This window comes from Mytilus californianus, unplaced genomic scaffold (assembly GCF_021869535.1).
Source record: "Mytilus californianus isolate M0D057914Y unplaced genomic scaffold, xbMytCali1.0.p SCAF_19, whole genome shotgun sequence".
In the NCBI taxonomy this organism is placed as follows: domain Eukaryota; kingdom Metazoa; phylum Mollusca; class Bivalvia; order Mytilida; family Mytilidae; genus Mytilus; species Mytilus californianus.
In genome coordinates this window covers 4,347,214-4,372,310 of record NW_026262667.1, presented here as the reverse complement: position 1 = coordinate 4,372,310, position 25,097 = coordinate 4,347,214, and the positions used below count along the sequence as shown (strand labels likewise).

Below are 25,097 nucleotides of genomic sequence, written 5' to 3'. Positions count from 1 at the left end.
AATTCATAAAATTTCAGAATAATATCCGAAACAAATACGTATATTTAGGGACGATAACCGATGTGTTACAAAAACATCTCAAGGTTTTTTTTTTCCAACCTGTTTGAAATCGAGAACCTTCATATAAATCAATGGTAAAGTCGAATAGAATTATATAGTTTTCTGAAATATATCATAAAACAAGGAAACTAGAGAGGGTGGGGTCAAATTTTCTCACCAACTGTAAAAAAAAAAAAAACGTTCGCACCACCCGTTCGCACCCCACACGGCACACGTTCGCCCCCTTGCGTTCGTTTGCACTTTTTTTTTTATTTAAATAAAGGTTGAATTATTAAATGCTTTGTAGATATATAGGCCTATATCAAAATATTTCTTGAATTTTTTAAATGAAATATTATTTTTTTTTTTATATTATTTGATGAATGTTTACTATTTACATTTACGATTTGTGTTAGACTGAATAATCTGTCTCTTGTGTGGCTACATTTGTCATTTCATATTTTCTTTTTATCATATGGCTATTTATAATTTTTTTTTTGTGTCCATGTAGATTTGTGTTAATTGGTATTTATACAAAGCTAATTTGGTATTATTGTTAAGCATTTGAAAATCATAATTTTGGATATTCATCCCTTCTTAGGGGCCACAATTGTTTTATTATACTGAACTAACAGTGGAAGGGACTTTTGAAACATTGAAAAAGCACGTTACCTACTGTATCGTAACAAACACAATTAAACGTTCGAAAAATAAATTTATGTCTTAGAAATTCTCATTTGTACAACAAAGGCATACCTGCCAACCTCTGAAACCTGAGGGGGAGATTTTGTGCGAACGACATTTCCAAGTTAAATATATGACCTGTTAAAGTATTCATCTACAAAACACCAATAAGAGTTACTAAATATACTTTATTTCTCCAATTCATGGTGATAATCTATACAAGGTGGTTTTTTCATTTACCCTTTTTCTATACATGTACCTCCGAGTCTCATAACTCATAACATTCCATATTTTGATTTTATTGTGAGTCTCACACTGAGCATGCTTTAAAACATCGTACAGACAACCAGAAGAAATCGAAAAGTTGATTGTACATGATGTGCAAAAAGATTCATTGCCAAGTGAACTTGGTCGTAAAAATTGAAAATCTTTCATTCAAATCTGCTTGACATTTTGATTTGCAGTTATATATTTCTTCTTTTTTACACTGCCACTTGGTCCAGACAAAGACTATCTTGTTGGAATTGACATAGCAGAAATGAATTTCGATTACTTATACATCGAATATAAAAACTACTGACCAAAGTTTTCAAATGATCGCCGATTGTTTGTTTATTTATATTGAAAGTAATGAAAAAGTCAGAGAATTACAAACGTGGGTTAATCCAGGTAAATATCCAGAAGCGGGAGATTCTATACTCCCGCGTGCGAGCAGACCGGCAAGCGGGAGATTTCCAGAATTTCGTCATTTGCGAGGGAGACTCCCGCTCAAAACGGGAGGGTTGGCAGGTATGCAAAGGTAGAATCTTTTTTGTGAAATATTGATGGCCCTGAAAAGGACCGTTTATAAGAGATATGCTCGGCACTAGATGCATTTCCAAAGCCTTGTTTCCTCGTCACTTGATGGGCTTCCTGTGACTTGAAGTTGAACATTGCCATTTTGTTTACTTACATCTGTGACGTCATTTTCATGGGAGATATTGCGTGTACAAATCAAGAAACTCAAAAGGTTATTCATCAGTGAATAATAGGGTTATTCACCGCTGGTGTTAATTTTTAGGGTTATTCGTCCCTCCTTGCAATTAAATAAAAGTTAACTGAATTATTCTATGTCACGTGATAACGTGTTACCCAATAGAATTGTTTATAATATATGTAAGGTATATTAATAATTGTTATAACTAGCTTAGGTGTAGACACCCTAAATATTTTAGTGCTCTTTTTCGATTTGGAATAGTGCATGATTTGAATGGTTGTGTGAGCTTAAAGTTATTATTGTTGATGTTTGTGTTTGCATTAAGCTTTTTTGCACATGGAAATAAATGCTCTGCAGGAACTTAAAACTTCAATGCAGCACTATGAACTATGCCTAATAAACATGTGCGTTGTGGCCTGTTGTTTTGTGTTATTCTTTGTTGTCATTGCAATTTCATTGTGATGAGTTTGATAGTCGTTTAGTATCTTCCTCCTGTCTTTTTTAGATGAATGAACTTGGCCTTTGATCATTGTCAAAATAAAATGATTCACAAAACACCAAAGGAAACATGTTTACGGTTTAGAATGTCACTTTATTTCAAAACAAAACAACTTACATGTATTATCTTTATTCTATAGCAAGGAGAAAGAGTTATTGAAGTTAGTAATGTAATACTAACTTTAACCAATTTCCCCAAATAAATTGTAATCTAAACAAGTAAACAAAATGACCACCATCACACTTATATTTTGGTATTGCACAAAGTCATGAATTTCTCAGACTGTTTCAGACGTCTTTACAGTAATTTCATTGGATGTGTACTGATTGATACTTTAGTCTGGGAGGACATGATTTATTTATTAAATGTTATTGGCTTTGAACTAGCTTTTAGTAACTGCGAGTACTCATATTTTGGTGTTTTGTGTCTATTGTTTTTATGTTAGTTGTTTTTGGATCTCGTACCAATCTTTTGAGTTAAGCAGATTGCAACTGATTTTTACAGTTCGTTCTAATGTTGTGCTGTTACACCACTGTCCCAGGTTGATTAATAATTAATCACTTAATTTTATTATATTGCAAGTCACTTGCACAAATAAACAATCAACTATTTAACCTCATAGATCTTTTAATGCCCTCGCCGTAGCGGGGTTTGAATTTTGTTGGCATCACTTTAACCGTTCTAGAGTTATGCCCCTTTACAAATGGAAAAAATGCTGAATTTTTCGTTTCCGTTCTCTAACTTAAGTTAGCCTCAACCAAATGTTTTGAAACTTATACACAATGCTTATTACCACAAAATACAGATCAAGTTTGAATTTTGGTAGCGTCACTTTAACCCTTCTAGAGTTATGTGCCCCTTTACAAATGGAAAAATTGCTGAATTTTTCCTTCCGTTCTCTAACTTTAGTTTGCCTTAACCAAATGCTACGAAACTTATACACAATGCTTATTACCACAAAACACAGATCAAGATAAAATTTTGGTGGTGTCACTTATACCGTTCTAGAGTTATGCCCCTTTACAAATGGAAAAATTGCTGAAGTTTTCGTTTCCGTTCTCTAACTTAAGTTAGCCTCAACCAAATGTTATGAAACTTATACACAATGCTTATTACCACAAAATACAGATCAAGTTTGAATTTTGGGGGTGTCACTTTCATTGTTCTAGAGTTATGCCCTTTACAAATGGAAAAATTGCTGAATTTTACGTTTCCGTTCTCTAACTTAAGTTAGCCTCAACCAAATGTTATGAAACTTATACACAATGGTTATTACCACAAAATACAGATCAAGTTTGAATTTTGGAGGTGTCACTTTTATTGTTCTAGAGTTATGCCCTTTACAAATGGAAAATTGCTGAATTTTTCGTTTCCGTTCTCTAACTTAAGTTAGCCTCAACCAAATGTTATGAAACTTATACACAATGCTTATTACCACAAAATACAGATCAAGTTTGAATTTTGGAGGTGTCACTTTTATTGTTCTTGAGTTATGCCCCTTTACAAATGGAAAAATTGCTGAATTTATCGTTTCCATTCTCTAGCTTAAGTTTGCCTCAACCAAATTTTATGAAACTTATACACAATACTTATTACCACAAAACTCAGATCAAGTACAAATTTGGGTAGTGTCACTTTTACCGTTCTTCAGTTATGTTCCTTTATAACTTTATATGATATGCTAACGGGGGCATCGTCTGTGTCCCATGGACACATTCCCCATTTATTTTTAGTACAAATAAGACCATGACAATAAAAATTCACATCATTATGCAGATGACCATTTTAAATCTGTGATTGTATTTAGTTAACTCTCTGGTATACATGTTCATGGTGTTATTACCTCTGGTATTCAACTAACCTTTAGTTCTTGTCCTTCTCTGTTTCCAAAATATTAATATTATAAGTAAAAGAATGTCTTAACCCCAGTCATGTTACATTTGTTATAATCAATTCTGTTGCACTTCTTAACATCAGATCACTTCACGTAGAACACACATGTATTCTGAAAATGGGGCAAGTTTTATGAGTGTTTGGGTTGATTTTTGTCAGGGGGTGTTTTCAAAGTGGAAAGTTGTGACCTGTTCCCCATAAATTAAGTATACGTACATGTACTTGTTTTAAATATTAGATCCTGTTTTGGGAAATAATTATATACATTGTAAGGGCCCATATCCTTTGTAGCTGTCGTGTTGGTTATCCATGATATACGTCTTATTAAATTATGGCCATTATTTGTTATCCTGTTTCAGGATCTATTTTGTACATGTCCTTCCTTGTGTGATCTTTTTAGTTTATTATTGGTTAGGTTAGTGATATACATGTAATCCACATAGCATGTGTTTATAATATTTAATCTACATACATTGTACATGTAGCGATGTACTATCAGAAACTAAAAATTCTAATTTGCAACATTATCTCTTTGAATCGAGATAATTTAGCAGAACATTGCACACATTTTTATACGACCGCAAAAAAATTTTGTGGTCGTATATTGGTATGACGTTGGCGTCGTTGTCGTCCTGTGTCGTCGTCGTCCGAAGACACATTGGTTTTCGCACTCTAACTTTAGTTAAAGTGAATGGATCTCTATGAAATTTTACCATAAGGTTCAATACCACAAAAGGAAAGTTGGGATTGTTTTTGGGGGTTATGGTACCAACAGTTAAGGAATTAGGGGCCAAAAAGGGGCAAAAAATAAGCATTTTCTAGTTTCCAGACAATAACTGTGGAATGGTGTATGGATCTCTCTGAAATTATACTACAAGTTTCCATACCACAAAGGGATGGTTAGGATTTGCTTTGGTGGGTTATGGCTCAAACCGTTTAGGAATTAGGGGCAAAAAAGGGGGAAAAACAAGGTGGTCCTGGTTAATGGACATATACTTTAGTACAAAACATAATTTAAAGCAGTGTAAGGGAGATAAATCAAATACATCAATGAAATTACCTCCCTTACACTGCTTTTAAATTATGTATAAAGTAATGGTTAATGAACAATTAAGATAATCTAAAACAGTGTAAGGGAGGTAATCCAAATACCACAGTTTGGTTACTTCCCTTACACTGCTTTTAAATTATGTTTTAAGAAATGCATATTTATAAAGGATTACCAGTAAAAATATCTGCAAATGTTGCATCTTTTTTTTTTTACCAAAAAATCCATATGAAAGATTTGACACTATATTTTAAATTCTATTATAAAATAGATTAAGTAAGCACTATGGTAAATTTAAATGGGTAATTATGGTTGCAAACTCCATTGGAAATTTGAACTGAGATTATGACCATATCTTGAGGGAAAGAATTTTTTGGGGGAAAAAAGGGTGGGGGGGGGGGGGGGAGAGTAAAAAGAAATTGTGGGGGGTCAATTTTTTCTCATTTCAGATTTCAGAAATTAAAAAAGAATTATTCTTCAAATATTTTTTTTTTTCAAATTTCAAATATTGAAAAATTTCAAGAAGTAATCTTTAATTGCACAGTATGGCGCATTAGATTTGTATTATTTTTGACCACATTTATTTATTTGTTATGCTGAATCTAACCATGTATTTAGATTTTTAATTTTGGGTCCAGTTTTCAAATTGGTCTACATTAAGGTCCAAAGGGTCCAAAATTAAACTTTGTTTGATTTTAACAAAAATTGAATATATGGGGTTCTTTGATATGCTGAATCTAACCATGTATTTAGATTTTTGATTTTTGGCCCAGTTTTCAAGTTGGTCTAAATTGGGGTCCAAAATGAAACTTTGTTTGATTTCAACAAAAATTGAATATATGGGGTTCTTTGATATGCTGAAAATAACCATGTATTTAGATTTATTATTTGTGGGCCCTGCTATCAAATTGGTTCATATTGAGGTCAAAAGGGTCCAAAATTAAACTTCGTTTGATTTCATCAAAAATTGAATTATTGGGGTTCTTTGATATGCCAAATCTAACCGTGTATTTAGATTTTTAATTTTGGGTCCTGTTTTTTAAATTGGTCTACATTAAGGTCCAAAGGGTCCAAAATTAAACTTAGTTTGATTTCAACAAAAATTGAATTCTTGGGGTTCTTTGATATGCTGAATCTAAACATGTGTTTAGATTTTTGATTATGGGCCCAGTTTTCAAGTTTGTCCCAGTTGGGGTCCAAAATTAAACTTTGTTTGATTTCAACAAAAATTGAATATATGGGGTTCTTTGATATGCTGAATCTAACCATGTATTTTGATTTTGGACTTTGGACCATAATAGGTAAATTAAAAAAAATCAAATTCTTAGACCACATTCTTTCTGTGTCAAAAACCTATGCTGTGTTAAATATTTAATCACAATCCAAATTCAGAGCTGTATCAAGCTTGAATGTTGTGTCCATACTTGCCCCAACTGTTCAGGGTTCGACCTCTGCGGTCGTATCAGGCTGCGCCCAGCGAAGCATTTTATTGCTACCTAAAATTTTAACGCTGAACCTATATTAATAATCAGCATTTGATGCATTTTGTATGTCTTGTACCCTTAAAAGTTTCACTCATTTTGTGACTTTATTGTCTAGTTAATGTGTAGTGGCTTATATAAAAATAAGGATATGTGGTATGATTGCAGATGAGACAAATATCCACCTTTGCCTGACTTACCATTGTTGAAGTAATGCAGAGAAGACATAACTCTGCATTTACAGGTTATAACATCCACCATGAAAATATGAAGTCAGATTTTAGATTGTACTCCTGACAAAATTCTTTCATTGAAAGATATAAAGTTTAATTTAAAGGAAATAATGGAATGATAATTGAATAAATAGTCTGAATTCTTCAGTGTACAATATGTTATGCATGTAAATATTTCATGTTAATTAGTAAATTTAAAATTTTTACATTACAGGCAGAAAGAAAATCTGTCAATAAATATTATCCACCAGACTGGGATCCTTCTAAAGGTTCTGTAAATAAGTATGTTGGTCAACATCCACTACGAGACAGGGCTAAAAAACTTAGTCAAGGCATCCTTGTTATCAGGTTTGATATCTATATTCATATTCTTTTTACAATAAATTTTAGATTTATATAAGTTGTGATCATTTAGCAAGATGCATTTTTAAGTGAATTTTCAAAGGCTTTTAGCTTGGCCCTTTTTGACAAGTTGACAAAAACAATATAAAAAAATGAATAAGTAAAAATTGTTCAATAGAAAGTTGTTAAAGCAAGCAAAATACTATTTATACATGTTATAAAACTTGTTAGGAATACTTTCATTGTCATGTCTTCAGACTGTGATCATAGTTATCAAAAACAGTTTTTACTATCCTGAAACACTAGTTTAGTACAAATGTACCTACAATTGAAATGTAAAAGTTTTTATGACCATAAACATATAATTTAAGTTTGAAAATTAAAAAAATAAACATATTGTATGTGCTTGCAGATTTGAGTTGCCATATAATATTTGGTGTGGTGGTTGTAACAGCCATGTTGGTATGGGTGTTCGGTACAATGCAGAAAAGACAAAAGTGGGAAATTACTACACAACCCCCATCTACAAGTTCAGGATGAAATGTCATCTTTGTGACAACTACTTTGAAATACAGACAGATCCTAAGGTAATATCACCACTATTTTCAGATGAACTGATTCTGGGGAAAGGTTTTATTTCCTTTGCAATAAGTATCAATTTCAATTTAAAAAACAGAGAAGTAGATCATGTAGATATTGCTATTAAAAGTGAAAAAAAACAACCAATAAGTGTGATTCTGTGTTTCATTTAGAAATAATTGTCATCTTCTGTCATATAAAAATCGCATGTTTCCAGACTTTTGAAATATGGAAAAATGAAAGTCTCCTTATGTTGCACAATAATTGTTTAGATTTATCAAAAATTAGTGACATAAAAATGGAATGTGTGCACCTTAAGGGAATTCGTATTAAATGAAGCCAAAAAAATGTTATCTCTTGAATGTGTTAAATGAATTTTAGAGCAAGGTAATTTGAGAAGTATTTCTTTCTTCCAAGAACCATGACTATGTAATCTTATGTGGTGCCAGAAGGAAGGAACAAAGATGGGATCCAAAAGCTAATGAACAGATTGTTCCAGAAGGTATGTTGAACATAATTCAAAATCTTATGAACGTATAAAAATGAAACTGTCATAATTGTAAATGACTTAAAAACAAAAAACAAAAAAAAGGCACTTATTTCCCATCATCCTTGAATGATACTTACTTTGAAGGATTGCGGTCTTTCCCCTTTATCATTAAATTCAACCTATGGTTTTCAAACCCTTTTTTTTTAATTAGAATTATGATACTGTCAAAGGGAAAAAAATGTTGTAAAACTGAACAAGTAATTATCATAAATAAATGTTACAAATACTGTGGATTCATCATTATTTGTGGGATACCCGTTTCCATGGATATTGTTGGTAAACATCAACAATTAATTTAAATATTTAACGAATACAAATTTTCTATAGGTTCGATCGCAGTCCATGACAAAACCACAAAATCACATTTTCTCAATCCACAAAAATTAGAACCCACAAAAATAAATGAAACCACAGTAGTTTGATAAACTATACCAAATTTTATTGGAAATTCTGAAGGTTTTCAAGGAATTTTCACAAAAATCTGTTAAAAATCTAAATCAATTTTCCAATTAAAGAAGGCCTTCAGGAAATCTGCAAGACATGCAGATTCATTTAATATTCAAATATCTATTCAAAAATTTCCTTGTCAGTGATTAATTATATATATAAGTTGTTATAAAACAGGAAAAGGAATTTTATCAAAGGCAACTTAAACAAGTGTTTATTTTTGTTATTTAATGTTTTATAAAAGAGTGCATATGTGTGTCATTAAGTCTGACTGAAAAAAAAAAATATTTTACTTTTCCAGATAAAGCAACACACAAGAAACTAGCTACAGATTCTATGTACAAACTTGAACATGGATCAGATGACAAACAAAGAGGAAAATCTATTATTCCAACAATAGGCCAAATTGCTGATGAACGGAACCAGTATAAAGATGATTATATCATTAACAAAATTGCTAGAGAAAAATTTAGGGTATTATTATAATAATCATAGTTATTACTATCATCATTGATCATTACTATCAAGAACTTTTGCTGGATATTGGCTATGGATTGACATCTTTGATAATATTCAGAAAAAAACTATATTATTTTTACATAAACATGATAAAGAAATATTTTCATTAAGTAGCCATGACATATAGTTACATGATTACATCTATGTTAGGTCAACTGTATTTGGGATATGGAATGATTGTGAGGTGTACATATTTGTCTGATTGGGTTCATCTGACCTTGACCTCATTTTCATGGTTCTTTGGTTAACATTAGGTGTTTTGTAGAAAAGTTTGTTTCTTAGATATTATAAGCAATATATCAAAGTTCTATACATGTACTTGGTGACTGGAATGATTGAAAAGAGTACATGTCCATCTAGCAGGGTTCATTTGACATTGACCTCATTTACATTTATCAATGATAGTGTCAAGTTTATTTAATACTTGTAGTAAATACTTTATCTTAAAAGACTTTAACATAAATTTAGTCACAATCAATTAAGCAGGGGAGACACTTCACAGCAAAGGTTTAATGACTAATTGTGGAATGCAGCAGATTAAAATTGAATTGATTTTAATGACAATATAAACTTCCAAATTTTTCAGGAATTGACCATGCTGCTTGAATTTGAGACAATAAAAAGAAACTGAATTTGTCAGTGATTATGAATAAAATCAGATTTTTACTGACTATCAAGTGGCATTAAATCATCATATTTTTTTAGTTTTAAACTTTTAAAAGTGTTTTGATATTACTGATAATCGTTTTACCTGTTTAATTTGTTATCAAATATTTTTATGACTTGTGTAAAAGGGTTTTGTCTCCTACTTGTTTTTAAAAGTGGAACACGCACATATTTATATTGTGGTGTTAAATAAACGTTGGACATGTAAAAAATAATTTTTCCACATCAATGAATGAAAATTTTAAATTTTCAAATCTCAATTGTTGATCTGTCAAAAAGCAAGCCTTAGGAATGCTGTTTCCACGGGGTCGGCATCAACATGTATTAGTTTGTTTTTATGTAAGTTTATGGGGAACCACTAGTGGTAGGTCAATGATATTTGGTATGCACTTGTATTAGCATTGCCACATCTAATTTTTTTTTGAGAAAATTTGGCCCTGTTCCCCAGTCATTGTCTATTGAAACTTTTGCTTACTTAACTTTTATTGGTTTGTGATTAGGTAAGTTTAATGGGAACCACTAGTGGTAGGTCAGTAATATTTGGTATGCAGTTGTATTAGCATTTCCACATCTAATTTCTTTGGAGAAAATTTGGTCCTGTCCCCTCAGTCATTGTCTATTGAAATTTGCTTACTTTTCATTTATTGGTTTGTGATTAGGTCAGTTTAATGGGAACCACTTGTAGTAGGCCAATGATATTTGGTATGCAGATGCATAAGCATTTGCACATCTCATTTTCAAGGAGTAAATTTGCTCTGCCCCCTCAGTCATTGTCTATTGACTTTGCATGTTTTGCATAGTTTAAAGTTTGTGATTAAATTAGTTTAAGAGGAACCACTAATGTTAAGTCAATGATAATATTAGCATTTGCAAGTCTTATTTTCCATGGAGATTATTTGGCCCCAGCCCCTATAAGGGTTCATTGACTTTGAAATTTTTATATTGTTTACAAGTTAAAGTTTATGTTTAGGTTAGTGTTAAGGTAACCACTTATGATAAGTCAATGTTATTTGGTATAAAGTTTTATAAACATTGGCATTTCTATTTTCCATAGCGGTTATTTGGTCCTGCACCTTAAGTCATAGTGTTCATTGACTTTGAATGTTTTGCATAGTTTACATGTTAAATATTGCCATTTGGATTCAATATTTGCATCATACATGTACTATCAAAATAACAAAAAGGCGACACATATCTCTGCATCAAAAGTTTCGATCAGAAAAGCTTTAAAATGATGAAGTTATTCCAATTATTGTTTGAATTTGATGAATTGAGTGTCAGGTCTGATTTCATTATATAAGGATGGAAAACCAGATGTAATAAAAGCATAGGGTAGACAGACACTGTCTTTACAGCATTCCTGTGCTTTGATTTTCACTGTTATAACTATGCAAAAGATTTATTATACCCCACGCAACGAGTTGCGGAGGGTATAATGTTTTTGACCCGTCCGTCCGTCTGTCCGTCCATCAGTCCGTCAGTCTGTCAGTCCGTCAGTCCTATTTCTTGTCATCGCAACTCCTCTCAAACCACACAACAGAATTTCACGAAACCTTTTTAGATAATAAGGACATACTATGTAGTTGTGCATATCGACAGGAAATTACGATTCAATTTTTTTTCTAGGAGTTACGCCCCTTTGAACTTATTTACTTTAATGTACTACTGCAACAGTTTGTCATCGCAACTCCTCTCAAACCACACAACAGAATTTAACGAAACCTTTTCAGATAATAAGGACATACTACGTAGATGTGCATATCGACAGGAAATAACAATTCAATTTTTTTTCCAGGAGTTACGCCCCTTTGAACTTATTTGCCCAATATACTACTGCAACCTTTTGTCATCGCAACTCCTCTCAAACCACACAACAGAATTTCATGAAACCTTTTCAGATAATAAGGACATACTACGTAGATGTGCATATCGACAGGAAATTACGATTCAATTTTTTTTCCAGGAGTTACGCCCCTTTGAACTTATTTGCCCAATATACTATTGCAACCTTTTGTCATCGCAACTCCTCTCAAACCACACAACAGAATTTCATGAAACCTTTTCAGATAATAAGGACATACTACGTAGATGTGCATATCAACAGGAAATTACGATTCAATTTTTTTTCCAGGAGTTACGCCCCTTTGAACTTATTTGCCCAATATACTACTGGAACCTTTTGTCATCGCAACTCCTCTCAAACCACACAACAGAATTTCATGAAATCTTTTCAGATAATAAGGACATACTACGTAGATGTGCATATCAACAGGAAATTACGATTCAATTTTTTTTCCAGGAGTTACGCCCCTTTGAACTTATTTGCCCAATATACTACTGGAACCTTTTGTCATCGCAACTCCTCTCAAACCACACAACAGAATTTCATGAAACCTTTTCAGATAATAAGGACATACTATGTAGATGTGCATATTGACAGGAAATTATGATTCAATTTTTTTTCTGATACAATTTTTTATTCTTGCACTTATTTTATTTCTCCAATGACAATGTGGGGACGTGGGGTATGTGAGCGCGCTCACTAAGGTTCTTTAATTTTTTCAAAAAGCAAAATAAGAACCTAATTCTTCATTGCTTTAACTACGCAAAAGATTGTATATTTACTGAAGTAAAATATGAAACTAACTGTTTACAGTTGCAATATACCTGAAGAAGCCCTAGATGTCAGCTGTAAACATATTGTGCAGAGACGTTTCTGTTTAGTGTTTCATTCTGTTAAGTGTTTACTGACACAGGTGACTGAATTTATTTCGATGAAACTTTATTAGAAGTCTTAAACCTATCCAGTATTGTCCTACCTGATTAAAGTGTGCATTTCTCATTCAGCTATAAGTGTAACTATAAGAATTTTAAAACATTTTCTTTATCATCAATTATATAAATATAGTTACATGTGTTTACTTGCTTTGTGTTTATTGTTTATATGTTACTTGTTATTGTGACTCAGACCGATCTTTTGAGTAAAGCCAATTATGTTGTGCAATATAGACATACAGTTCTTATGTTGTACTGTAACACCACCTTCTCAGGTTATGGCAAGGTTGAGCACCCACAAACATGTTTAACCTTGCCACATTCTTTATGTGGCTGTCCCAAATCAGGAGCTTATAGTACAGTGGTTGTCGTTGGTTCATGCCTGTCATATTACAATGTATTAGTTTTTCGTAAATAGTTCTGTTTTAAATAACAGGCTGTTAGTTTTATTGTTTGAATTGTTTCATATTTTTCATGCCTTTATAGCCGACTATAGGGTATGGGTTTTTCTCATTGTTGAAGAAAAAAGTAAAATAAAAATATACTGAACTCCAAGGAAAATTCAAAACAGAAAGTCCGTTATCAAACGGCAAAATCAAAAGCTCAAACACATCAAACGAACGGAAAACAACTGTCATCAGTACAGTGGCCTATAATTGCTTACTACTACTTCATTTTAACTCTGGTAGATAGTTGTCTCATTGGCAATCATACCACATCTCTTAAATTTAAGCTCAACTGGCCCAAATGGGCCAAGTGAGCTTTTCTCATCACTTGGCCTCGGTCATCCGTTATCGTTAACTTTTACAAAAATCTTCTTCTCAGAAACTACTGATCCAAATTTAACCAAACTTTGCCACAATGGTCATTAAGGTATCTAGTTTAAAAAATGTGTCCGATGACTCTACGTGCCAACCAAGATGGCTGACATGGCTAAAAATAGAACATAGAGGTAAAATGCAAGTTTTGTCTAGTAACTTGAAAACCACTATAGATAGAGAAAATCTGACAGGACAGAAATGTTTGAAATGATGAGATCTACCTATTCTCTATTTACTTCCAAACTCTCAGACGACTTTTTATAGGACTTATTGCCCTTAAATGACAAATTTTACCATCTTTTAAAATATTTGCCTATTATCTTGAAAATTATAATAGATAGACAGAAACTTTATATAGCAAAAATGATCAGGAAGATAAGTTCTACAAATAAGTTTGAATGGTTGAAATCGTCTGATGATCCCTTATTGGAGTTTTTCACTTTAATGATAATTTTTACTATTTTTTTGCATTTTTGACTAATATCTGAAAAAGTATAATAGATAGATATAAACTTTAATAGGCAAAAATGATCATCAAGACAAGATCTACAATTAAGTAGATAGTTGAAATCATTTGACTACCCCTTAATTGGAGTTTTTCGCCCATTAATGATGGTTCTGACCATTTGTTTTGCGTTTTGCCTTATATCTGAAAAACTACAATAGATAGATAGAAACTTAAATAAGCAAAAATTATTACCAAGACAAGATCTACAAATTAGTCAACATAGTTTAAATCATTTGATGACCCCTTATTGGAGTTTTTCTCTTTGATAACAATTTTTATCATTCTTTTGCATTGTTTTCTACTATCTAAAAAACTATATTAGATAGATAGAAACATAATAAGCAAAAATGATTAGCAAGACTAGATCAACAAAGAAGAGATTTTTGTCATGAATTCTATTCTAGTCCACAAAGATGGAGAGTATCCATTGTTGAAGATGCACATAGACCTAGGTGAGTGACACAGGCACTTTAGAGCCTCTAGTTATATAAGATTACTTTAAAAGGTATCATCTTTCTGAACTTCTACAAGGTAGGGAATCGGTTATTAAGGATTTTTACATAATGGGCTATTTATGAATTAATATTCTCTTGTTAAGCAGGAAGTATGAGGAGAAGAGCCTCCTGAAATTGTAAAAAAAGTAAAATTGTTTATTCTTATGTTAGTGTTATTGATAAATTAAAGGATGATATAATTTGGAACTTCAGTACAAAAATATCAGTTGTCATATCACTGTGACATCACAAACATATTGAAATTGATGTTTGACTAAAATCATCATTTTACTAATAGTTTTTGGCAAATCATATATGATCTAAGGCCTTACCAAAAAAGATATTTTAACTAAATTAAGATGTCATTTTCATTAAGGCCTTGGCTCATGTCTAGATATTAATGACAAGATTTCAAAGCTATTTTGGTAGTTTTTATACAACCCCAAACATTTTTTGCGGTAGTATATTGGTATGACGTTGGCGTCGTCGTCGTCGTCCGAAGACACATTGGTTTTCGCACTATAACTTTAGTTTAAGTGAATGGATCTCTATGAAATTTTACCATAAGGTTAAATACCACAAAAGGAAGGTTGAGATTGATTTTGGGGGTTATGATACCAACAGTTAAGGAATTAGGGGCCAAAAATAAGCATTTTCTAGTTTCCAGACAATAACTTGTGGAATGGTGTATGGATCTCTCTGAAATTATACCACAAGTTTCCATACCACAAAGGGATGGTTAGGATTTGCTTTGGGGAGTTATGGCTCAAACCCTTTAGGAATTAGGGGCAAAAAAGGGGGAAAACAAGGTTGTCCTGGTTAATGGACAAATACTTTAGTACAAAACCTAATTTAAAGCAGTGTAAGGGAGATAAATCAAATACATCATTTGAATTGCCTCCCTTACACTGATTTTAAATTATGTATAAACTAATGGTTAATGAACAATTAAGACAATTTAAAACAGTGTAAGGGAGGTAATCCAAATACAACTTTTTGATTACTTCCCTTACACTGCTTTTAATTAAGTTTAAAGAAATGCATATTTATAAAGGAAGACCAGTAAAAATATCTGCAATTGTTGCATCTATTTTTTTTTACAAAAAAATCCATATGAAAGATTTGACACCATATTTTAAATTCTGTTATAAAATACATTAAGTTAGCACTATGGTAAATTTAAATGGGTAATTATGGTTGCAAACTTCATTGGAAATTTGAATTGAGATTATGACCATATCTTGAGGGAAAGAATTTTTTGGGGGAAAAAGGAGGGGGGGGGGGGGGTAAAAAGAAATTGTGGGGGGTCAATTTTTTCTCATTTCAGATTACAGAAATTGAAAAGAATTATTCTTCAAATATTATTTTTTTTTTTCAAATTTCAAATATTGAAAAATTTCAAGAAGTAAGATTACTTTAATTGCACAGTATGGCGCATTAGATTTGTAAAATCTTTGACCACATTAATTTATTTGTTATGCCGAATCTGACCGTGTATTTAGATTTTTAATTTTGGGTCCAGTTTTCAAATTGGTCTACATTAAGGTCCAAAGGGTTCAAAATTAAACTTAGTTGATTTTAACAAAAATCGAATTTTTGGGGTTCTTTGATATGCTGAATCTAAACATGTGTATAGATTTTTGATTATGGGCCCAGTTTTCAAGTTGGTCCAAGTTGGGGTCCAAAATTAAACTCTGTTTGATTTCAACAAAAATTGAATATATGGGGTTCTTTGATATGCTGAATCTAACCATGTATTTTGATTTTTGGGCCCCGTTATCAAATTGGTCCACATTGAGGTCAAAAGGGTCCAAAATTAAACTTTGTTTGATTTCATCAAAAATTGAATACTTTGGATTCTTTGATATGCTGAATCTAACCATGTATTTAGATTTTGGATATTGGACCATAATAGGTGAATTAAAAATTTTTAAGTTCTTAGACCACATTCATTCTGTGTCAGAAACCTATACTGTGTCAAATATTTAATCACAATCCAAATTCAGAGCTGTATCAAGCTTGAATGTTGTGTCCATACTTGCCCCAACTGTTCAGGGTTCGACCTCTGTGGTTGTATCAAGCTGCGCCCAGCGGAGCATTTTATTGTAGTTCTGAATTGAGGATGTACACCTCTGATGAGCCAAAAATTTCTAGAATTAAACATTATCTTAACCTGATTTTGGGGTTTATATGACTAAGAAAGTAATTGATGAAGAAAAAATCATACACTGGTGCACTTCTTTTTTTGCCACGGCCATTTGAAGGTACCCATTTTTAATGATTTTCCAACTTTTCATCAATTTTTACACATTTTTGAGCTATCATGAAAAAATCACAGTTTCACAATTAAACTTTTTTTCATACTTTGACTAAAGAGGAAGTGGACCAATTTGAATAAATTTAACTTAAAAAAACTATAGGTTGGTGCTAATATTAGAAAGTTTTATAAAATTGAGTTGCTTTTTCGTGTCAAATTGACCATGCTGTCAATTTTGTAAATTTGTGATTTTTGTCTTTTGATAATAATACCTATCTAAGAATTTTGAAAGGAAAAAATTGATATTGGGATGTACATATTTTTAAATCATTTTTTTGTACCTCTGACACTGACCAAATTGGTTATAAAATTTGAAAATTTAATTACTCAAAAACTATTCATTGTAAGTGAACAATTTTTTCACTGAGTTTAGTTTGATTATGATAGTTTTTAAATTCATTGATATTTTCCACTTGTATCACATGTTTTGGAAATGATTCCGGAGCGAGCTTTCAACGAGACTAAAACATCAGAAGAATACATCCTTAAAAGTAAGAATTTTTATATCCTAAAGAATATATTTAAGCCCCAATTTAACAAAAGGAACACAGATATCTGACAGAGTCTTGTGAACCTCTGAGGATTAATGTCTTGTGAACCTCTGAGGATGTTATTAAAGAAATATATTGTACTTTTTGATTTTCAACTTTAAGCGGCCAAAAAGTGGCCTTATCATACCTATTCCTTTTCAAGTCTGTCTATCTAAATATACATGAATATGCATAGAAGAGTCATATGATACCAAATTCTTATTCTTCAAAAATCTATCATTAATTAGACATAGTATGTTGTGTCAGTGTGTGAATTTCTGCAGCTTATGTTGTCTGGTTGCTGTCTCATTGATGTAAACCTGACATCTCCTTTTGTTTAGATTTTGATACAGTGAATTAAATATGTTTTAGAATGAAAAGAAAGCAATTAAAGCAACAGAAGAGGTAGATAGAGAATTATTATTAAAATCATCTCTTGACATATCACTGGTGAAGGAAACAGACGAGGATAAGAAACTTGCTGGGCTACTGAGACTTAGACCTACTGAAAGTAAGATTATATAAAGATCAACTTCAAGGAATTTATGCTATTTAGCTCACCTGGCCAATAGGTCCATTAAGCTTCTCTCATCACTTGCTGTTACATGGAGTCTGTCATCTGTTAACTTCTACAATCTTCTTCTCTGACAGAATTGATAAATAATATGTTAAACTTTGTCACTTAGTACATTGCTATATTGCAATGGAGGAAGTTCCCATAAAACAGTATGTACAAAGCCAGAACTAAACAGGATATATTTAAGAATAATTCTTTCATGCCATTTTCTATGGTTATTTTTTATTTTAATATGGGTAACCATTATATTTGTCAATATCTTTACACCGTGCATTAGTGAGGTGTAAAATGTTGACAAATATAATGCCTACAATGTTAAAATGAGCATAGAGCATGGCATGATAGAATTATTTGACACATTTGAAAGGCAGCCATTTTGATTTGATGAAGACTATAGAAAATTATGCTTCTCACGATTAGGAAAGAAAAGATACATGTAAACATACTTTTAGAATGATTTGATTGTCGAGCCTGTGACTTTTGTCGCAAAAGTGAGACATAGCGATCCTACATTCTGTCGGCTGCGTCCACAAATATTCACTCTGTGGTTAAAGTTTTTGATATTTTAATTACTTTCTTAAACTATCCTGGATTTCTACCAAACTTAAACAGAACATTGCTTATGATCATAAGATAGTATCCAGAAGTAAATTTTGTAAAAAATATCCTGTTTATCCGTATTTTACTTATAAATGGACTTAGTTTTTATGCCAGTTAACATTACATTCACTCTGTGATTAAAGTTTTAAAAATTTTAATAACTTTCTTAAACTATCCTGGATTTCTACCAAACTTGGACAGAAGCTTGTTTATGATCAAAAGCTAGTATCTAGAAGGAAATTTTGTAAAAATTTATTTCCTGTTTTTCCGTATATTACTTATAAATGGACTTAGTTTTTCTTCCAGTTAACATTACATACAGTCTGCAGTTAAAGTTTTTAAAACATTTATTAGATTCATAAACCATCCTGGATTTTTACCAAACTTGGACAGAAGCTTCTTACAATCAAAAGATAGTATTTAGAGGAACATTTTTAATAATTTTTTCCCTATTTTTGTAAAAATTATCTTCTTTATCATTTGTTCATTCAATAATTTTTTGTTTCAACTCTTTTATAAATCTATAGATTTGATTGCATACTATATTCATTTTTTACAAGCATAACATTTTTTATACATTTCAAACATTTTATTTCATTAACTGTAAATCTATTATGTGCATTCCCCTATCACTCTGAAAACATAGACAACAGCAGAAGTAGGCAAGACACTGGGTTCAGCGGAACCCTTATGAATTTTTTATTTTCCTAGCGAGGAACACCAACACTAATGTCTATTTTGATCTCCAGCGTTGTTCAAAATAAAACTGATGTAGCAATTTTAATTGTGACGTCAATCATATGCACCCCATGAGAGAAGACAAGTTGTTTGCTACTGTTTAGTTAGTTTAATCAGGACAAAACTTTTGAAGAATTCAATTTTTCCATTAAACAAAAATCAGTTAAGAAAAGTGATGTTTTAAGTCATCTTTTTGAAAGTTTTATGGCAGCCATCATTATTTGGTTGACTATTATGGAAGATCTGTGTCAAGGATGACCATGGATGATCATTGATATGTTAAACTTACTATAGTCACACTTTAATACCCTTTTTAGCTCACCTGGCCCGAAGGGCCAAGTGAGCTTTTCTCATCACTTGGCGTCCGTCGTCCGTCGTCGTCATTAACTTTTTACATTTTGAACTTCTTCTAGAGAACCACTGAATGGAATGAAACCAAACATGGCATGAATGTTCCTTATGAGGTGCTGACCAAGTGTTGTTACTTTGTAGCGGATCCATCATCCAAGATGGCCACCAGCGGGGGACTTAGTTTAACATAGGACCCTATGGGAAATACATACAAATGTCTTCTTTAAGAGAACCGCTGAATGGAATGAAACCAAACATGGAATGAATGTTCCTTATGAGGTGCTGACCAAGTGTTGTTACTTTGAAGCCGATCCATAATCCAAGATGGCAACCAGCGAGGGACTTAGTTTAACATGGGACCCTATGGGAAATACATACAAACGTCTTCTTTTAGAGAACCACTGAATGGAATGAAACCAAACATGACATGAATGTTCCTTATGAGCTGCTGACCAAGTGTTGTTACTATGAAGTGGATCCATAATCCAAGATGGCCGCCAGCGGGGGACTTAGTTTAACATAGGACCCTATGGGAAATACATACAAATGTCTTCTTTTAGAGAACCACTGAATGGAATGAAACCAAACATGACATGAATGTTCCTTATGAGGTGCTGACCAAGTGTTTTAACTTTGAAGCTGATCCATCATCCAAGATGGCCGCCAGCGTGGGGACTTAGTTTAACATAGGACCCTATGGGAAATACATACAAATGTCTTCTTTTAGAGAACCACTGAATGCAATGAAACCAAACATGGCATGAATGTTCCTTATGAAGTGCTGACCAAGTGTTGTTACTATGAAGCCGATCCATAATCTAAGATGGCCGCCAGCGGAGGACTTAGTTTAACATAGGACCCTATGAGAAATACATACAAATGTTTTCTTTTAGAGAACCATTGAATGGAATGAAACCAAACATGGCATGCATGTTCCTTTTGAGGTGCTGACCAAGTGTTGTTACTTTGAAGCTGATCCTTCATCCACAATGCCTGCCAGATGGGGACAATGTTTAACAAAGGACCCTATGGACAATACATACAAATGTCTTCTTTTAGAGAACCACATACTGAATGGATTGAAACCAAACATGGCATGAATGTTCCTTATGAGGTGCTGACCAAGTTTTGTTACTTTGAAACTGATCTTTCATCCATGATGGCCGCCAATGGGGGGACTTCCTTTAACATAAGACCCTATGGGAAATACATACAAATGCTTCTTCTAGAGGTGCACTGAATGGAATGAAACCAAAACATGGCATAAATGTTTCTTATGAGGTGCTGATGAAGTGTTGCTACTTTGTTGCTGATTTACTGTTCAAGATGGCCACCAGGATTTTTTATTAAACTACAGGACCAATATTTAACCAAATTTGGCCTCACTCATTATTAGGGTATCTGTTATGATTTTAATCTATTTTTACATGATTTCCAAAACCAAAGTAGAATCAGATGAGCGACACAGGCTCTTGAGAGCCTCTAGTTAAATTTCCTCATTTATAACATTACCAAATGTTTAAGCATGAGCAACACAACAGGTGATCACAGGTTCGACTAGTAGGAACTACCGTTACTAACCCTTCCAAAGCCCCTAAATACATTCCTCATTTAAGAAATAATTCATTTATTTTTTATTATTTCATCCCGAGTGAAAGCGAGGGGTAAAATATGGATATAAATGCCCAACCCATGGTTAAATGAAAACAAATTTACGGCTGCCATGAATAATTTCGATTCTAATAGGACAAATTCTGTAATTTTGTCAACCGTGAAAGCCCTATACACAGCTGTTTTGGCTGTTCTGTTTTACCCCACATATAAAAGTATTAGTGATATAATATTATTCAAAAATAAATAAAAAAAACTCTTCACCTAAATTTGTTTTTTTTGTGTTATTTTATCCCATTCTGAGGTGTACAAGAAGCCTTAAAACGCCCGGTGTTTACATTTGACACAGGAAGCATACATATGACGTCACCTTGTTTAGTTGCCAAAGACGATAACATCATTTCATGGAATTTTTGTTTTATGACATTTTACATCGAAATAATAACTGAAATGGACCGATTTGTTTATGTTTTATCTAGAATAGAGAAGCTTGACCTATGTAAAACGTGTGATTTACTGTCAAAAATTGAGATTACCTGGTCGTAACACGGAACAGCCGATTTTGTGTATCTATGCATCTGTGCTAAAAGTAGATATACTGTGATTATACTGGCTGACGATATATTGGTCGTCATATTAAAATTACTAGTATAACATTAACAAACATGTTTTACCATGAGCAACACAACAGGTTTCAATAGTAGGAACTGCTAACCCTTCCAAAACAAATAAATACATTTCTCATTTATAACATCACCAAATGATTTTTACCATGAGCAACAGAACAAGTGATCACAGGTTCTACTAGAAGGAACTATCGTTCCTACCAGTACTAACCCTTCCAAAGCCCCTAAATACATTCCTCATTTTTATCGGTTTCCTTTTGCTTTATTTATTGTTTTATTTGTTTTTTTCGTCGTTTTTATACGACCGCAAAAAAATTTTGTGGTCATATATTGGTATGACGTTGGCCTCGTCGTCATCATCGTCCGAAGACACATTGGTTTTCACACTCTAACTTTAGTTTAAGTGAATGGATCTCTATGAAATTTTACCATAAGGTTCAAAACCACAAAAGGAAGGTTGGGATAGATTTTGGGGGTTATGGTACCAACAGTTAAGGAATTAGGGGCCAAAAAGGGGCCAAAAATAAGCATTTTTGTAACTTCCAGACATAACTTGTGTGTTAGTGTATGGATCTCTCTGGCATTGTACCACAATGTTCCATATCACACAGGGAATGCTGGGATTGATTTTCGGGGTAATTGCCTCAAAATATTAGGAATTAGGGGCCAAAAAAGGGGCAAAAAACAAGCAATTTTCTAGTTTCATGACAATAACTTGTGTGTAAGTGTATGGATCTCTCTGGCATTGTACCACAAGGCTCCATATCACAAAGGGAAAGCTGGAATTGAGTTTGGGGGTAATTGCCCAAAACGTTTAGGAATAAGGGGCCAAAAATAAGCATTTTTCTAGTTTCCAGAAAATAACTTGTGTTCAAGTGTTTGGATCTCTCTGAAATTTTACTGCAAGGTACCATATCACAAAGGGAAGGCTGGGATTGATTTTTGGGGTAATAGCTTCAAAATTTTAGGAATTAGGGGCCAAAAAAGGGGCAAAAAACAAGCATTTTTCTAGTTTCAGGACAATAACTTTTGTGTAAGTGTATGGATCTTTATGAAATTGTACTACAAGGTTCCATAATTGCCTCAAAATATTAGGAATTAGGGGCCAAAAAAGGGGCAAAAAACAAGCAATTTTCTAGTTTCATGACAATTACTTGTGTGTAAGTGTATGGATCTCTCTGGCATTGTACCACAAGGCTCCATGTCACAAAGTGAAAGCTGGAATTGAGTTTGGGGGTAATTGCCCAAAACGTTTAGGAATAAGGGGCCAAAAATAAGCATTTTTCTAGTTTCCAGACAATAACTTGTGTTCAAGTGTTTGGATCTCTCTGAAATTTTACTGCAAGGTACCATATCACAAAGGGAAGGCTGGGATTGATTTTTGGGGTAATAGCTTCAAAATTTTAGGAATTAGGGGCCAAAAAAGGGGCAAAAAACAAGCATTTTTCTAGTTTCAGGACAATAACTTGTGTGTAAGTGTATGGATCTTTATGAAATTGTACTACAAGGTTCCATATCACAAAGGGAAAGCTGGTTTTGAGTTTGGGGGTAATTGCCCTTAACGTTTAGGAATTTGGGGCCAAAAAACAAGCATTTTTCTAGTTTCCAGACAATAACTTGTGTTCAAGTGTATAGATCTCTCTGAAATTGTACTGCAGGTACCATACCACAAAGGGAAGGCTGGGATTGAGTTTGGGGGTGATGAATCCTAAGGGGGTTCAAAAAATGTGGGGGGGGATTTTTATTTTCTTTAAAATTTTCCATTTTAAATTGGTTATTTCTGATTTATATATAAAAACAGATAATAATGATATGGTTTGAATAGGTAAATTAAAAATTTTTAAGTTCTTAGACCACATTCATTCTGTGTCAGAAACCTGTGCTGTGTCAAATATTTAATCACAATCCAAATTCAGTGCTGTATCAAGCTTGAATGTTGTGTCCATACTTGCCCCAACTGTTCAGGGTTTTCTCTGCGGTCGTATCAAGCTGCGCCCAGCGGAGCATTTTATTCTCTTTGTCTTAGTTTTGTTTGTCTTTCTTCAACTTTGGTTTTTTTTTATCCTCCCCTTTTTATTAATGTTTGTTCTGATCACTTTTATTGTTTCAAAACTTATTTCCGACATTTCAGCATATGATGAAAAACAGATACAGAAAAGGAAAGAAATTGAATCGAGACCCATTTTTGAAACAAATAAAGCAGAAGACTTGCTATCAAAAGGAAATGATACTAAACAGAACTTAGCCAAATCTATTGCATTAAGGAAAACTAGTCCATTTGACACGATCAAATCTTCTACTAATTCATCAAAGCAGATCAGAAAAATGTTAGGTGTTAGGAAGAGATCACTGGATAGCAATTTAGAAGAAGATTCTTCACAATTTAAAAAGATGAAAGATGGTCTGGACATTTCAGTTGAACAGTCAATGGATAATGGAAATTTAATCACAGGTTTTGTAGATGGAGGGAGTACCATTATTCCTGAAGACTCTTTAAACCCTCTTGATTCTGATAAATTGTTTTGTGATACAGACAAAAACATTATTGAAGCAGATACTTGCAAAAATCATGTGATAAAATTACAAAGTCCTATTACCAACAGTAGTGCTCTTGGTTTAGTTTCAGTATATGCAGACAGTGAAAGTGAATCTTCAGAAGGATAAATTATTAAATTATTATTTTAAATCAGTATACATTTTATTCCTCATACCCATGACAATAAATGATGGACTGGATTAACATTCAGTTAAATAGATTTGTCCACACTTACATATATTTTCCCAAATACTGGTTTCATCTGAACTGGAACAAGTATTGCTCTAATGACCTTAGAAGTGTTATGATCTTCATTGGCAAAAGGCTGTTTAATTTTTATATGACTGCAAAAAATTTTGCGGTCTTATATTGGTATGACGTTGGCATCGTCGTCTCCGTCGTCGTCCTAAGACGAATTGGTTTTCGCACTCTAACTTGAGTTTAAGTGAATGGATCTCTATGAAATTTTACCATAAGGTTCAATACCACAAAAGGAAGGTGGGGATTGATTTTGGGGGTTATGGTACCAACAGTTAAGGAATTAGGGGCCAAAAATAAGCATTTTTGTAACTTCCAGACATAACTTGTGTGTTAGTGTATGGGTCTCTCTGACATTGTACCACAAGGTTCCATATCACAAATGGAATGCTGGGATTG

General features: G+C 32.8%; 1 protein-coding gene across 1 annotated transcript; it reads left to right on the top strand.

Annotated features, from left to right (window-relative positions):
• Positions 1-42: 42 nt before the first annotated feature.
• Positions 43-24,662, top strand: LOC127727099 (coiled-coil domain-containing protein 130 homolog). The gene is made up of 7 exons (XM_052234511.1): positions 43-134; positions 7,068-7,201; positions 7,608-7,782; positions 8,192-8,276; positions 9,073-9,245; positions 17,774-17,912; positions 24,036-24,662. Exons 1-7 carry the CDS (start codon positions 132-134, stop codon positions 24,566-24,568), a joined length of 1,242 nt encoding a protein of 413 aa, XP_052090471.1. The 5' UTR covers positions 43-131; the 3' UTR covers positions 24,569-24,662.
• The last annotated feature ends 435 nt before the right edge of the window (positions 24,663-25,097 follow it).

Excerpts from the sequence above, each read along its gene's own strand:
- LOC127727099 (XM_052234511.1), top strand. Across the intron at positions 7,783-8,191 it reads AAATACAGACAGATCCTAAG|AACCATGACTATGTAATCTT; the intron begins GTAATATCACCA and ends CTTTCTTCCAAG. Across the intron at positions 17,913-24,035 it reads GAGACTTAGACCTACTGAAA|CATATGATGAAAAACAGATA; the intron begins GTAAGATTATAT and ends CCGACATTTCAG.